The sequence below is a fragment of the Rutidosis leptorrhynchoides genome, chromosome 2, assembly GCF_046630445.1.
Source record: "Rutidosis leptorrhynchoides isolate AG116_Rl617_1_P2 chromosome 2, CSIRO_AGI_Rlap_v1, whole genome shotgun sequence".
Classification (NCBI taxonomy): Eukaryota; Viridiplantae; Streptophyta; class Magnoliopsida; order Asterales; family Asteraceae; genus Rutidosis; species Rutidosis leptorrhynchoides.
In genome coordinates, this window is record NC_092334.1 from 611,899,760 (window position 1) to 611,916,086 (window position 16,327).

Consider the following 16,327-nt stretch of genomic DNA (forward strand, 5'->3'; position numbering starts at 1 on the left):
ATTGTGTCAGATTTGATGTTATTGTAGTAATTTTAACTTTAAATGTTATTTGTGCCAGATATTTAAGATTTTTAATGTTATTTGTCTTTTGTTTATGAAACAAGATTTATATCAAATATGATGTTGTTATGTATGCTTTTGTATGTATCCCTGTAAACCCCAACCCTAACTATAATAAAATGAAACCTAACCATAACAAATCAAACCATAACCTTAATTATTAAACTCTAAACCCTAATTATTTAAATTAAAACCTTAATTAATTAAACTCTAACCCTATTTAAAGAACTCTCCCTACCAGTGGCGATTTCATAATAAGAATTCAATGGGCTGAAAAATATTTTCAAAACTAATTATTATTGAATACTATTTTAGTGGTTGTTACCTTAAAAACTACAAATTTGAAAAATATATATAGTATGAGTAGTTAAATTTCGTAGTATCTTATACAACTTAAAATACAAACTATAAATTTAAAAAATATATGGGGTTCTATAATTATATTTAGTGGTCTCCTATACAATTTAAATGATATTTTCTATAAAAGATTTTCAAACTGACCCTACGAGTTATACCCCAAATACACCCCTACTCCCTACCTACTCAAAACTTACATCCACCCACATTTCAATATCATCAATACCTTCTCTCTACCAAATACTTTCAATTTAGATGACGATTGTTTTTCGCAGGTGAGGCAAACGTGATGTAATCAAAACTTCATGGACGATGAGGCAAACGTGATGTAATCAAAACTTCATGGACGATTGACAATTCGGGTCGTATATTTTAAAGTTGTCTTGATTATCCGGTACAACATAACTCAATTCCTTTAACGTTTTTGTGTTTGGTTTATAAAATGATTAACATATTCGTTTTTTGTTCTTAGAGGTCTCGTAACTGCGGTTGGCGTGCCTGGTATGACGAAGAACCCATACTTGAATGGGCAGCAACAATTATGTTAGAATAACGGAAGAAAAATGAGATTCATCAACAAAATATGGTTATCATAGAAGCTGCCTAGATTGCTAAAACAACAATGAAAAAGATGAAGTTGGTTTATTTTGTAGTTGAATAACATTTACCTTATTTAATGTTTATGTGTAAAATGGGTTGCTATGATAAATTGCTTTTAATAATATTCTAAATTTCGTTAACGAGTAAAATACATTGCAAATACTAATAAGTTAAAAAAAAATACAATCTCAAAACTACAAATATTACACATACTGACAATAAAATTAAGATGCGTAAAATGTGCGTGACCTTCATGGTTCGTAAGATTCGCCACTAGTTGTACGGTTAATATAACTTCATATGTTGGTTAGCTACTGCCCGTAAGGTAATGAATTCGTCCTAGATTTCCTTACCTCTTACATCTTACTAGCAATGATGTATCTGACGTTAAATTGGATATTATTAATTACCCAAAACATCGTGATGGCTTCTTATGCAAGCACATAATCAAAATTGTTTGTTGGTTCACAACACAATATGTTGCTACGTATAATTTCATATCTCTTGTTGACATTTTTACGATGATAACCAACACAAACACGCTGATCTTCAAGACACGCCAGCTCAAAACGAGACTTTGTAATTGTGCGAACAACTTCCCTTATGTTGATACCAGTCATTGATTGAGCCATACTAATGTGAAAAAGATGAGTAGTATTAGAGTAAAGTTTCTTTCTTTGGTCCGCTAGGCCTAAGGAATCGTTGAAATTATCTAACGTCCATATATATTGTATGTCATCAATCTTGAAACACACTGTATTATCAATACGTCTAAATTCAAAATACATAGAAATCACAAATATGATCCTTATAAACCAGATCAGTGTTCATATCAATATTTTCGAGCTGCAAATCTTCAAACATTTGAAACTCTCGCTCTTCTTTCAAAATGACCTTCTCAAAATAAAAAACGCGACACAACTTTGCTCTATTAATTCGCCTGTTATAAATAGGCATTTCGTCAAAGAAAAATTAATAACTCAATAAAAGGTTATGTATGAAAGAAAAATAGTATTCGGAAAGAGTCTGTGATTAATTTGAAACAAGGAAGAAAGGTGTATTTATATATAAAAAAAATTAGGGTTTGAATGTCAGCACACTAAACTAGTTTTATGAACACCGGTTCCAATAAAAGTTGACAAAATCAAGTTTTATGAAGACCGGTTTCAGTACAAGGTGATCAACTCGGCTTTACCAACTCCGATTTTGTGATGGGAAAAACTTGTATAGAATTTAGCGTGCAAAAATGCCACATAAGCTTAAACCAATCTTCACAAAATCGGTTTTGTGTGACATGTGCAGAACCGGTTTTCACAAATCCGGTTACACTGGTTATATAAAATTTCATGCATAAAAAATACCTTTCATACAAAGTCATTATATTTATACATTTTTTGAAAAAAATTCTAAAATATCCTCTTTATATATACGTGTCAAAGCAACAGCTTCTAATCAAACCACCATTACCTACGTGGCAATCGATTGATTTTTGTGTGGCGCCACATCATCAATCAAATCCAATTTACACATGCACTATATAACTCTAACCAATGGCTAAACGTCAACTAGATATAGTTAAGCGAAAATTTAAAAGGCTTAAACGATGTCGTCAGAAAAGCAACGTAAGGAGTTAGATGACAGGGCAAGAAAAGGAGAGACGGTGGTCCCTGGTGGTACCGGAGGTAAAAGCTACGAGGCTCAACAACACCTTGCTCAAGGTATATATATTTTTGACTTATTTTTTAGTTTCTTCTAAAAATATATATAAATAAATTGCTTTAGCAAGTGATTGAGTAACTTAATACACTTTTGGTTGTTTTGTTAGGCTTAAAATATAAATATCAATAAATTTACTTACCATTTTCATACCTAAAATAACTATAATTGTAGTACATTTTTTGGACCAATGGTGTATTAAGTTTTAACATAATACTCCGTATATTCTAAACAAATGATTTACTTGATGTCTTTCTTAAAATAATATTTAGACATAAAATAAAACTATTAAACATTATTAAACTTTTCAAATATATCCTCATTTGTGAGATGAGTGTCGCTAACGGATTTGATGAATTCAAAATTTTCTTAAACAATAGATTTTACATTTAATACTCATTATTTTAGTTTAATAATTATCATGTTTATGCATTATTAAATACCAATTCCGATAATTAAGAAATTTCGAGTTTATTAAATGTGTCTTAACGTATGCCACGGGGGCATTCGTTAGCAAACCCCCAAAAATCTAAACCCTAAATTTAAAATATGGTTTAGATAAAAAAAAATAATAGTATGTATCTATAGTAGTATCATATAAAATTTTAAAATGATGATGATATAAATAAGGATTATTAGAACTAAAAAAATTTAAAAATAAAGGAAATATTTCTAGACCCTCATGATGATTTTATTAAAATAATTAATTATTTTTAACAAAATTCTATAATATAGGAAACATTATGTATAGCCTTATAATAAAATACACCATGACCATATATACAATATTTAAAGCATTATGTACAATCTTATGGTAAAACACCCTAATGACCATATATACAATATTTGAAACATTATGTACAACCTTATGATAAGACATTTCCCATGACCATATCACCATATGTACAAACTTTAAAATAAATTGTACAATCTTTTACAAAACACCTCATGAACACATGTACAAACTTTAAATATATTGTACAACCTTTATATAATAATTGTATTTAAGTTTTTTTTTAAAAAAAATTAAAGAAACATTTGTTATTACTAATAATTATTATTAAAAATATAAATATTCAATTTTAGAGCAAACTTATTATTATTATTATTATTATTATTATTATTATTATTATTATTATTATTATTATTATTATTATTATTCAAATATGAGTTCTCTTTACGAGATTAATTACGTTACATATGTATCAGAAATACATTGTCTCAATAAAATGTTGTAATGTAGCTTTTATGACAAGAAAAATAATAATTGTGATAAAAATCAGAAGAAAGTGGTGGAAGAATAAATGTAGTTCATTTGTTCTGATTAAGTTAAATATATCAATATGTTTGTAAAAATAACGACAAGTTTCTTAGTCGGATATGTGATTCCACGTTCATTAAAATAAATGACTTTAGCATTTACGTTCACTTAATACTTAAAACATATCATTAAACTATTTCGTTTAAACAAATCCGTGGTTTTACGGGTCATTTCACTAGTATACGAGTAAATAGTAAATAGTATTATACGTTTTAATCTATCTATATATATAAAAGTGTGATGACCCGGAAATTTCTGACCAAATTTAAACTTAATCTTTAACGTTTCCGACACGATAAGCAAAGTATATGAAGTTGAATCTCAAAATTTTAAACTATTCAAATACCCTTCGATTGTTCTCAACGATTCGCGAACAATTATATGTAAATAGATACATATATATACTATAACTTGAAAACGTAACAAAGTGTTATGAAAATGACACTGTGCATTAACCTTATTGGTTTGATTATCTGATTGATATTTAGATAAGTTAACTAAAACGTTTAAGATGAACCAGTAAAACACTAATTTGCTACAGTATTTTCGCATTGCTACAGTACCCGAAAAGCTACAGCGTTTTCGAAAATCACTATTTGCTACAGTAAAACACTATTTTAAAATGAAAATGTATATATGTATATGTATATACTACGAGACGATGATTTATAGAAGTAAATGACCAAAACACTCGAAAGTTTAAGATATACTTTGAGTGGTATAGTTTAGGGATAATTTAAGGCTATATTTTGACAAAGGTACGTAACACGAAACGTAAAATGCAAGTTTTCTAAGCGCACGAAAATGCGTTCTAGAAACCGGAACCGGGACATAAGTCGAGTGATAACGTACGACTTATCGGAATAAAAATTACAAGTCAACTATGCACGTGAATTTAATATAATATATAATTAATTATTTAAATTAAATATATTATATAAAAATATGTCGACAAGCTAAAAGTTAAACAAATGTGAGCTGGATCAGAGGGCCATGCGATCGCATGGCCTTGATGCCTAAAAACCATGCGATCGCATGGTGGGCTGGGACAAGTCAGGTACTATAAAATGCGAAGCCTGGTGATCGAATTCAATATATATTTCATCAATCTATCTCTTGCTCCGTATTATATTTATATATTATTATTATAATTATTATTATTATTATTATTATTATTATTATTATTATAATTATTAAAATTAATATTATTATTAATATTATTATTATTATTATTATTATTAGTATTACTTTTAGTAATATTATTACATAAAATATTACGACGAGGTTATGAGCGTGTCATTTTTAAAATGGGTTTTCAAGCGGGATAGAGCTAAGAAAATTATGGGTTATTACTAAGGAGGTTATGGGTATTGTTCGAGGGTTTTGCTCGTGAGTCAAACTAGTGTTTATCATCTCCGTTGCGTTTACGTACTTTCCTGCAATATTGAATCACAATATTGATACATGAGCATTCATATCTTATTTTTTATATATTAATTGTGTATCCATGTCTAGTGCTCGAGTATATATATTTATGCATGCTTGTATGCTAAATTTCTTCGCTAAACAGTTTATGATGAATCACGAATTAAATACATATATTACTGATAAAAGGTATATGATATGCATGTTTTTGGAAAGCTGGCGAAAAATCAATAACTTTTCATTTAGATATCGAATAGTTTCGATGAACGGATTAAAAGATATGATCAACTGAATTATGATTGACGTTAATTGAAATTGCTTTTGAATCTGCAATTAAGATTTAAACAACTTGTTTACGAGATTGATAAAATGGATTTTTTTAATATTACCAGCCGAGTAAATGAATTCTTATATAAAGCACGTCTCGTTTTGTTGAACTACTATCAAAATTGACTTTTTGAAACGACTTTGGATAACTTTTGTATGTCGATCTCGAGCATTAGGATTGTGATACACTATGACCTGACCTAGCATGATAGACATTTATTGACCAACATATGTTCTCTAGGTTGAGATCTAGGATTATTTGGTAATCCGAGTTTCGATCACATTTTGGTGAACGACTTTATATGCTGCTAAGGTGAGTTTCATTTGCTCCCTTTTTAATTGCTTTTGCAATATATATTTTTGGGCTGAGAATACATGCACTTTATTTTAAACACAATGGATACAAGTACATACTAAATTCTACACTGAGTTTGAACCGAAAATCCCTTAGCTTTGGTAACTAGTAACTGCCAGTTATAAGAACTGGTGGGCGCGAGTAGTAGTATATGGATCCATAGGGCTTGATATCCCCGTCCGAGCTAGAGCACTAGCCTTTTAACAGACGTATGCTATTTGAGAAGCGTACACGTTGGTTTGCGTGTATTACTAAGATGATTATACAAAGGGTATAAAATATATATACGTTAAGTTTAGTTACCAGGGTGCTCAATTTCGTAGAATATTTTGATAAACGTTTCTGGATGAAACAACAGAAATCTTGTGATCCACCTTTATGTACAGATTATGCAAAACATTAAAACTATGAACTCACCAACCTTTGTGTTGACACTTGTTAGCATGTTTATTCTCAGGTTCCCTAGAAGTCTTTCGCTGTTTGCTTATATGTTAGACAAGCTATGTGCATGGAGTCTTACATGGCATATTTTTCAAGGAAACGTTGCATTCACCAAATCATCACCATGTATCTTATTTTGACTGCATTGTCAACGGAAGTACTATTGTAAACTATTATATTACGGTGATTGTCTATATGTAAAAATCATCAGATGTCGAAAACCTTTGATTTAAATATTCATTTATGGTGTGCCTTTTCAAAAGAATGCAATATTTATAAAACGTATCATATAGAGGTCAAATACCTCGCAATGAAATCGATGAATGACGTGTTCGTCCAAAGTGGATTTGGAGCGATCGTCATAGTTGGTATCAGAGTGTTGGTCCTAGTGAACCAGGTCTTGCATGAGTGTGTCTAACTGATAGTTATTAGGATGCATTAGTAAGTCTGGACTTCGACTGTGTCTGCATGTCAAAAATTTTGCTTATCATTTCTTGTCAGAAATTACCTGCTTATCATTTCTAGTCTAGACACGTCTTACTGCATTGATTGTATGAATAGTGTATAGACAAAATTCGTATCATAGCGTATCTGCTAATTCATATCTTAGCATATCTGTTACTGTAAACTTTACCTGACAGCTTTCGAAAGTTCCTCCATAATTTACGGATCCCTTATATACTATATATAGGTATTCTATGTAATTAGAATATCATCCGATATCCAAAAATCATTTCATATCAAAAATCCTTTATTCAAACCGTGTAAGATGAATTCCGCATCTAGTTCGAATTCCTCAGATTCCGACAGCTATTCCGATATGGATTTCCACTCGAGCTCCGAAAGAAGCGTAACCGGAATGGATCAACCAATTAGCCATCATCTATTCTGGATGAATTAGGAATGGGTTCGTAGCCTACTTAAACATTGGAGACAAGAAGAAGGCGATCCCTTCCATCCACCACATTCACCTCTTGGCGAAGAACCTGAAGCACTTACCGGCGAACCCGTTCGTAACACCATTTTCACCCTCATTTCTAGAACAGCTCGCAACGACTACGTAATATCCAATATTCTAAATCTTATTCATCCGCTTGTCTGAACCGTCAATCATCCCAGTATAATAGAAAAAGTCAACGAGCTTCACGCTCGAGTAGTGACTTTAGAGAACATGATGCGCAACTTGCAGGCATCACAGGAACCACCAGCATCGGCGGCAACAGTACCACCGACAACAACACAAACAGTACCATTACTACCACCAACAACAACATCCTCATCACACGCCTCAACATCATAATCTGTACCTCGGATATCAACATCATACGCACCATAGGTACCAAGGAGTACCAACAATAATAAACGATGAAATATGGAATCATAACTTCATCGGAGAAATATCCTACGGCGATTATATAATCTATAATCTTAGAGATTATCTATTCTAGCCTTAACCATAAATCAGATAGAGTAGAAACCCTGATCGGAACGGTGTATGATTTACAAGCTAGACTTGCATCAACAGTACCGTCAGCATCATCAGCACCGTCAGTACCGTCTGCATCGTCAGCACCAGCAGCATCTGCTACATCACAAGTAGCACAAGCTCCGCCAGTTCAAGAAAGCACTGTGGATATCATTACGAGTCAACAACGAGTATATTGTATCAATGAGTTATGAAGTATTAACTCAATTCCTCTAAAGAATTTATATGTATATCTTATATATATAAATTTTAAAACCATCATAAATCTTTTAGTACTAAGCTATTATGTATGAATTGAAAAAGGGGTAAATATTACTCGGTTAATTCATATTACTAATATGCTATAATGTACATCTTTCGTTAACGACTTAACCCTCGTTAACTACAATCTCTGTTTTAACTCAATGAATCCCATTTCATAACAAACCAAGTGTAATTATTCAATTACATAATTGATTTTACATTTTCATTTTCGATGTACTCGAAACTTTCCAGAAAACATCATCTGTGCCTTGTAAGGTTCACAAAAATTCCACGAGCATCAACATCCTTCACCGAGGAATAAGAATAAATAATGAAGTATCGATTACATTAGCGAAATACTCCGCAAAGATTATGTAATCTTTAATGTTTTAGAGATTTATCATTTCTAAGTCAAGCCGAAAAATAAATGAGCTTAATATGATATTAACTCATTAAATCTGTATTACATCTAAAGAAAATATACATACATATATTTTCATAAAGACTGTAATGAAAATTCTTTGGTACAAAATATTACTTGTGAAATCTTTAACGGGTAGGTAATACCCGGGAAATATTTAAGTTCACAATTAATATGTTACACAGTACATCATTCGATTATTCAATAATCATTAACTACACTACTTTCACAACGCTATACGTTCATTCACAGAAATCTGAACAACCATTCTTATTCAAATTCAATTACTTATTCTGAGAGAACAGAATCTAAGTCAAGATTTAACAAGTGACATCATTATTAGATCTCTACATCTTTCAAAGCTATATTTTGACTTCAAAACTGTGCAAGATCCTTTAGCGTTGTTTTTACCGAAAATAATCTTGCAATCCCTTTTCAAGGTATCCAGTTTTATCACACTTCCAACCAGTTAACTTCGAATTTTCAGATTAACCTTATTGTAACCTTGACATATACGTTTTTGTTACTGGGGAACCTTTTATGTTCCACCACATTAGCAGTAAATTTACCAACAACTTCATTGATCCTTGACCTTTCGAAAAATTATTATACTCATTGAAACCTTATCATGTGCTCATCCATATCTTGTAACAATAATTGTCATACTAACTACCGGGAATTAGCAATCAGTATTTTGAATCTCGCGGCAATTCTACGCCAACAGTTATATATATACATATAATGTCTATCTTCTAGACTTACATACTTCGAATGTGAAGTTTCTGAAAAACACCCCAAACTACGAAACTAGTTCTCCAAATTTTGGAAAAATACTGATGAAGCAGCAAAAACTATAAACGACTTTAACAGTCAAAAATTTGATGATAAAGAGTAGTGTGTTGGAAAAGCACAGAAAAAGAGAAAGTTTGGTACTGAAAAACGGATTGAGCAAATCATGAAGGAGGCTGTGGATAAATCACAAAGACCGAACCTGCCTTCAAAGAATACAAATGATTCAGTGTTTGCTGAAATCCTTAGCAAATACCTTGCTCCTTACTCTAAAACCTTTGCGGAAAATATTCTTCATCATCATCTTATCTTAAATATTCTAAGATATCATCTTATCTTCCATTATAAATATCCTCCATATTTCTGAAGATATTTTTTTTTTCATAACCATTCTTATCTGAAATCATTCATCTCTTCGCGCTATCTGTATTACATCATAAAAGAAACTATTTTAGTTTCTAAATTCTGAAACCTTCAAGTTTAAAATATGAATGTTTTGAAGTAGTGTTGGGAACTGAAGCATGAATTAGTATAATATAATGACACTTGATCAACGTGATTATATTACAGTAAGTCATGCTGAGTTTCTAATGGAACGTGATAAAGGTTCACAGATCCCACCCTCATCATGAACCATGTTACATAACTATTTCATTCTATATAATTTCTAAATATATCAAGAAAATATATTTCTTGATGATTCGGTCTTTTCCGGATATTCTGGTAATTTGACAAATCAAGATCGTGCCATTACAATTCCCTTCTTAGAACATTAACTATGTTCATTTCAAAATCCATACCTACGAATTCTGGACCATTATTCGCTTGACTTGGAGGCGGGAAGAAAGAACGAAAGCATGAAGCTTCGAAATATAACGGAGAATATAAAGCCCGATAAAAACACATAAATTACAAACCATGTATATCAATAAGTATTGCAACGTAAAGACACGGGAGAACTAAAAACACTATAAAGCCTAGAGTATAGTAAAAGTGAGTAGATTCCTCCGGCGACAGATGAAAAAGAAGAATGATAGATATGAAAGTTAGGAGTATATCAAGAATCAGAACTGGATGAAGCATTTACACAATCTATTAAGAAGTATTAAATAAGGAAGAAAATTATAGGAGTGGTGAAAATAAATGAAACGGAAGAGGTCAATTTATAGCGAAATATCAGACATAGCAATTGAGGCAGATTACGCATTTAATCAAAGAAAATCTTAATTTTCGCAAATTCCGAAGAATCAAATCTTATTTAGATTATGAAGATTTTCTATTTCTTAAATTCCGGAAATCAATCGTTACTACGTCAAGAGATAAGACGCATCTCTATTCTCCATTTCACTCTATTACAATAACTTCCCTCATACGCTTCGAGTAATTGGATTGTTTTATCCATATTATTCAACGGTGATAAAAATTCTATTTATCAACTCATATTCGTCATAAAAACATTTTTATTGTTAGCCATGACGGCCTCACTCCAATTTCGGGACGAAATTTCTTTAACGGGGAGGTACTGTGATGACCCGGAAATTTCTGACCAAATTTAAACTTAATCTTTAACGTTTCCGACACGATAAGCAAAGTCTATGAAGTTGAATCTCAAAATTTTAAACTATTCAAATACCCTTCGATTGTTCTCAACGATTCGCGAACAATTATATGTAAATAGATACATATATATACTATAACTTGAAAACGTAACAAAGTGTTATGAAAATGACACTGTGCATTAACCTTATTAGTTTGATTATCTGATTGATATTTAGATAAGTTAACTAAAATGTTTAAGATGAACCAGTAAAACACTAATTTGCTACAGTATTTTCGAATTGCTACAGTACCCGAAAAGCTACAGCGTTTTCGAAAATCACTATTTGCTACAGTAAAAAAACTTTGCTACAGTAACTTTGCTATAGTAAAACACTATTTTAAAATGAAAATGTATATATGTATATGTATATACTACGAGACGATGATTTATAGAAGTAAATGACCAAAACACTCGAAAGTTTAAGATATACTTTGAGTGGTATAGTTTAGGGATAATTTAAGGCTATATTTTGACAAAGGTACGTAACACGAAACGTAAAATGCAAGTTTTCTAAGCGTACGAAAATGCGTTCGAGAAACCGGAACCGGGACATAAGTCGAGTGATAATGTACGACTTATCGAACAAAAATTACAAGTCAACTATGCACGTGAATTTAATATAATATATAATTAATTATTTAAATTAAATATATTATATATATTATATAAAAATATGTCGACAAGCTAAAAGTTAAACAAATGTGAGCTGGATCAGAGGGCCATGCGATCGCATGGCCTTGATTCCTAAAAACCATGCGATCGCATGGTGGGCTGGGACAAGTCAGGTACTATAAAATGCGAAGCCTGGTGATCGAATTCAATATATATTTCATCAATCTATCTCTTGCTCCGTATTATATTTATATATTATTATTATTATTATTATTATTATAATTATAATTATAATTATTAAGATTAATATTATTATTAATATTATTATTAGTATTACTTTTAGTAATATTATTACATAAAATATTACGACGAGGTTATGAGCGTGTCATTTTTAAAATGGGTTTTCAAGCGGAATAGAGCTAAGAAAATTATGGGTTATTACTAAGGAGGTTATGGGTATTGTTCGAGGGTTTTGCTCGTGAGTCAAACTAGTGTTTATCATCTCCGTTGCGTCTACGTACTTTCCTGCAATATTGATACGTGAGCATTCATATCTTATCTTTTATATATTAATTGTGTATCCATGTCTAGTGCTCGAGTATATATATTTATGCATGCTTGTATGCTAAATTTCTTCGTTAAACAGTTTATGATGAATCAAGAATTAAATACATATATTACTGATAAAAGGTATATGATATGCATGTTTTTGGAAAGCTGGCGAAAAATCAATAACTTTTCATTTAGATATCGAATAGTTTCGATGAACGGATTAAAAGATATGATCAACTGAATTATGATTGACGTTAATTGAAATTGCTTTTGAATCTGCAATTAAGATTTAAACAACTTGTTTACGAGATTGATAAAATGGATTTTTTTTAATATTACCAGCCGAGTAAATGAATTCTTATATAAAGCACGTCTCGTTTTGTTGAACTATTATCAAAATTGACTTTTTGAAACGACTTTGGATAACTTTTGTATGTCGATCTCGAGCATTAGGATTGTGATACACTATGACCTGACCTAGCATGATAGACATTTATTGACCAACATATGTTCTCTAGGTTGAGATCTAGGATTATTTGGTAATCCGAGTTTCGATCACATTTTGGTGAACGACTTTATATGCTGCTAAGGTGAGTTTCATTTGCTCCCTTTTTAATTGCTTTTGCAATATATATTTTTGGGCTGAGAATACATGCACTTTATTTTAAACACAATGGATACAAGTACATACTAAATTCTACACTGAGTTTGAACCGAAAATTCCTTAGCTTTGGTAACTAGTAACTGCCAGTTATAAGAACTGGTGGGCGCGAGTAGTAGTATATGGATCCATAGGGCTTGATATCCCCGTCCGAGCTAGAGCACTAGCCTTTTAACGGACGTATGCTATTTGAGAAGCGTACACGTTGGTTTGCGTGTATTATTAAGATGATTATACAAAGGGTATAAAATATATATACGTTAAGTTTAGTTACCAGGGTGCTCAATTTCGTAGAATATTTTTATAAACGTTTCTGGATGAAATAACAGAAATCTTGTGATCCACCTTTATGTACAGATTATACAAAACATTAAAACTATGAACTCACCAACCTTTGTGTTGACACTTGTTAGCATGTTTATTCTCAGGTTCCCTAGAAGTCTTCCGCTGTTTGCTTATATGTTAGACAAGCTATGTGCATGGAGTCTTACATGGCATATTTTTCAAGAAAACGTTGCATTCACCAAATCATCACCATGTATCTTATTTTGACTGCATTGTCAACGGAAGTACTATTATAAACTATTATATTACGGTGATTGTCTATATGTAAAAATCATCAGATGTCAAAAACCTTTGATTTAAATATTCATTTATGGTGTGCCTTTTCAAAAGAATGCAATATTTATAAAACGTATCATATAGAGGTCAAATACCTCGCAATGAAATCGATGAATGACGTGTTCGTCCAAAGTGGATTTGGAGCGATCGTCACAAAAAGAGAGTTTAACAAAGCTCACATGTCATTAGCCCCTTAATCATAGCAAATTGTGTCATGTGTAAAATTTAAGTGTCAATACCAGAATTATTGTAAAAATTAATTAATTTGACATTAATAATTAAAATGAAATTAATAAAATCTAAGGCCGTATCCCCATCACTTTTAAACTTGGAAAGTCAATGATGTTGGTAAATTCAAAGTTGTACATAGTATCAGTTGTCAATAAATACTTTTACGTAAAGAGAGTATAAATGTTAAATATGAGTATTAAATATAAATATAATTAATAAGTGATACTCCGTAATTGATATATTGATGATAGAGAAAAAAGGCTGGAAAGTATACAACGAAATTATCATCATTCACTGATATGTCTCTCTCTACAACAACAAATTTTTGTATCGATTCATCTACAAAATCGTCCATCAATTATAATTCGGATCGAGAACAATAAAATCATTCGACATATCTATTGTTGCAATTGATTATTGTTGTATACAAGTTGTTTATCATTTAAAATGATTGAGGCTCTTTTATTTCATTATTCAAATATTCAAATTGCATTCGATCTATCTATTGTTGTAATTAAATTGTTTACCTGTTTATGTTATCTATTTCACGGTTAAAATTTTTGGGGCTATAATGAGCCTATGATATAGCATCAACCAACTATAGTGTTGTTTATGTAACACCTCTTTATAGAATATTAAATCTACATCTATATTTATCTATTTATATATAACTAATTTAAAACGGTTTTTGAGCAGTCGTACAACGTACGGGCTCAAACATAGTACTATATATATGTAGAAGAGATGTAAAAATGCACCATAGTTTGGAGGAAGAAAATTCTCGGAAATGAATAATTTTTATGCGTTTTTGAATTTTAAAATTTTATTCACTTTAAAAAAAGAGAAAAACATTTTTTTTATCAGAAAGATTTGAACTTCTTTTCTATTATGTTCACTCAATTTCTTTTCAGTTCACTTTATTTTCTTTATAAGAGTGCTCCCAACGGTGTCGTGCTACACACCGCCCAGGCCACCGCCCTTTATGGCGCCAATGACACCAACCCGTCCACCCCAACGGCTTCAATCTGCCCTGGCCTTGCGCCATCTGTTTTGTGTTTCTCAAACATGTTGCAGCATGGGTAACGGCACAAAAAAGTAGCCGTTGAGAAAAAAAGGAAATTAAAAAAGGCAACGACTAGTTTAAGCTTTATTTACAGTATTTATTATTTTCTAACTTATTTTACACTATATATACATATCCATAACCACAAATCATTCCACTCATATCACAACTCATTCCACACTATTGGTGCATAAATGTAAGACCTCGTTCATTTGGACTACATACGAGAACTTAAAGTTTTACACTGATGTTACATCTGTACGGATATAAGTCCATATGCTGATATGTTACATCCATATGAATGAAGGTCACATCCGTACGGATAGAGCTGCAGACTCTATAAATAGGTGATTGCGGGTTCATTGTTAAGGTTACGAACCCTAACACCTTTAAGCCGTATCTAGTTATTCCTAAACGTCAATTATAAAACCGTAATGGTTTCCAATCGTTTTCAAGTCAGTTTCTTAAGGTAAATAAATCAAGTAATAGAATTTTTTCATTATAATGTTTCTTTGAATTTTAGATTCAAAGAAAATTCCCAGAACAGAACAAAACAGCACAACAGAATAAGAGATTTCAATTCGTTTGTTGACGAGGCGGAACCCGGATTTGAAATGGTGAAAAAGGATTTGCAGACCCCCGCCTTACCACTCAGCCATGCCACCAAAACAATACACGATAGGAGAAAAAATCTACCCTTTTTACTAAACTAGTGTTTTTTTACTAAAAACACTATATTGAGGATTCTGCACTCGATAAAGCAAACAACGATTGTTTAAATCCGTTTAAACGATTCAAAACACACTCATTTCACCTATGTATCATATCATGTGTGTTATTAATTTACAGTTAAAAGGATAACATTTTTTATTCGTTTAATTATTTATTTACGGTTATATAATTCGATCTTTCTAATGATATTTAATAAAACGCATATATTTATTGTATATTTTGTGATGATTATAGCTAAACTAGTAATGTTTTTGATAAAACTAATAATAATACAACTAAAAATGTTTTGAAAAGGGAGGAGTAGAGGAGGACAAACGAGGAAGGATCAGTTGGAAACCGAAGGATATCAGGAAATGGGCCGAAAGGGCGGTTTGAGCACCGGTGCCAATCAAATTGCTACCACTGATGAACGTGATAAAATCGCAGAAAAATTAGACGTTGACGAGTCTACTGGCTGATCCACCATTTACAACAGACAATAATGATGTATAATGTGTTGAACTGATAAATATAAATGAAAAGAGGTTTAGTTAAGGAAATGTAATTCTCCGTATATTGCTATTATGAAGTCTCTCCGTGTGTTTTTTTATTACTGCTACATTTAAGCATACTATATTTAAGTTTATAATTTTTGTTCAATTAATCACAAAATAAAAATATTATTTTTTAGTATCGATTTTTCGTATATGATTTTCGTATTAATAGTTATTTATG

General features: G+C 31.2%; 1 protein-coding gene across 1 annotated transcript; it reads left to right on the forward strand.

Annotated features, from left to right (window-relative positions):
* Window positions 1-2,620: 2,620 nt before the first annotated feature.
* LOC139890014 (em-like protein GEA6) lies at window positions 2,621-16,071 on the forward strand. The gene is made up of 2 exons (XM_071872920.1): window positions 2,621-2,735; window positions 15,908-16,071. The coding sequence occupies exons 1-2, from the start codon at window positions 2,621-2,623 to the stop codon at window positions 16,069-16,071; spliced, it is 279 nt and encodes a 92-aa protein (XP_071729021.1).
* Window positions 16,072-16,327: the final 256 nt, after the last annotated feature.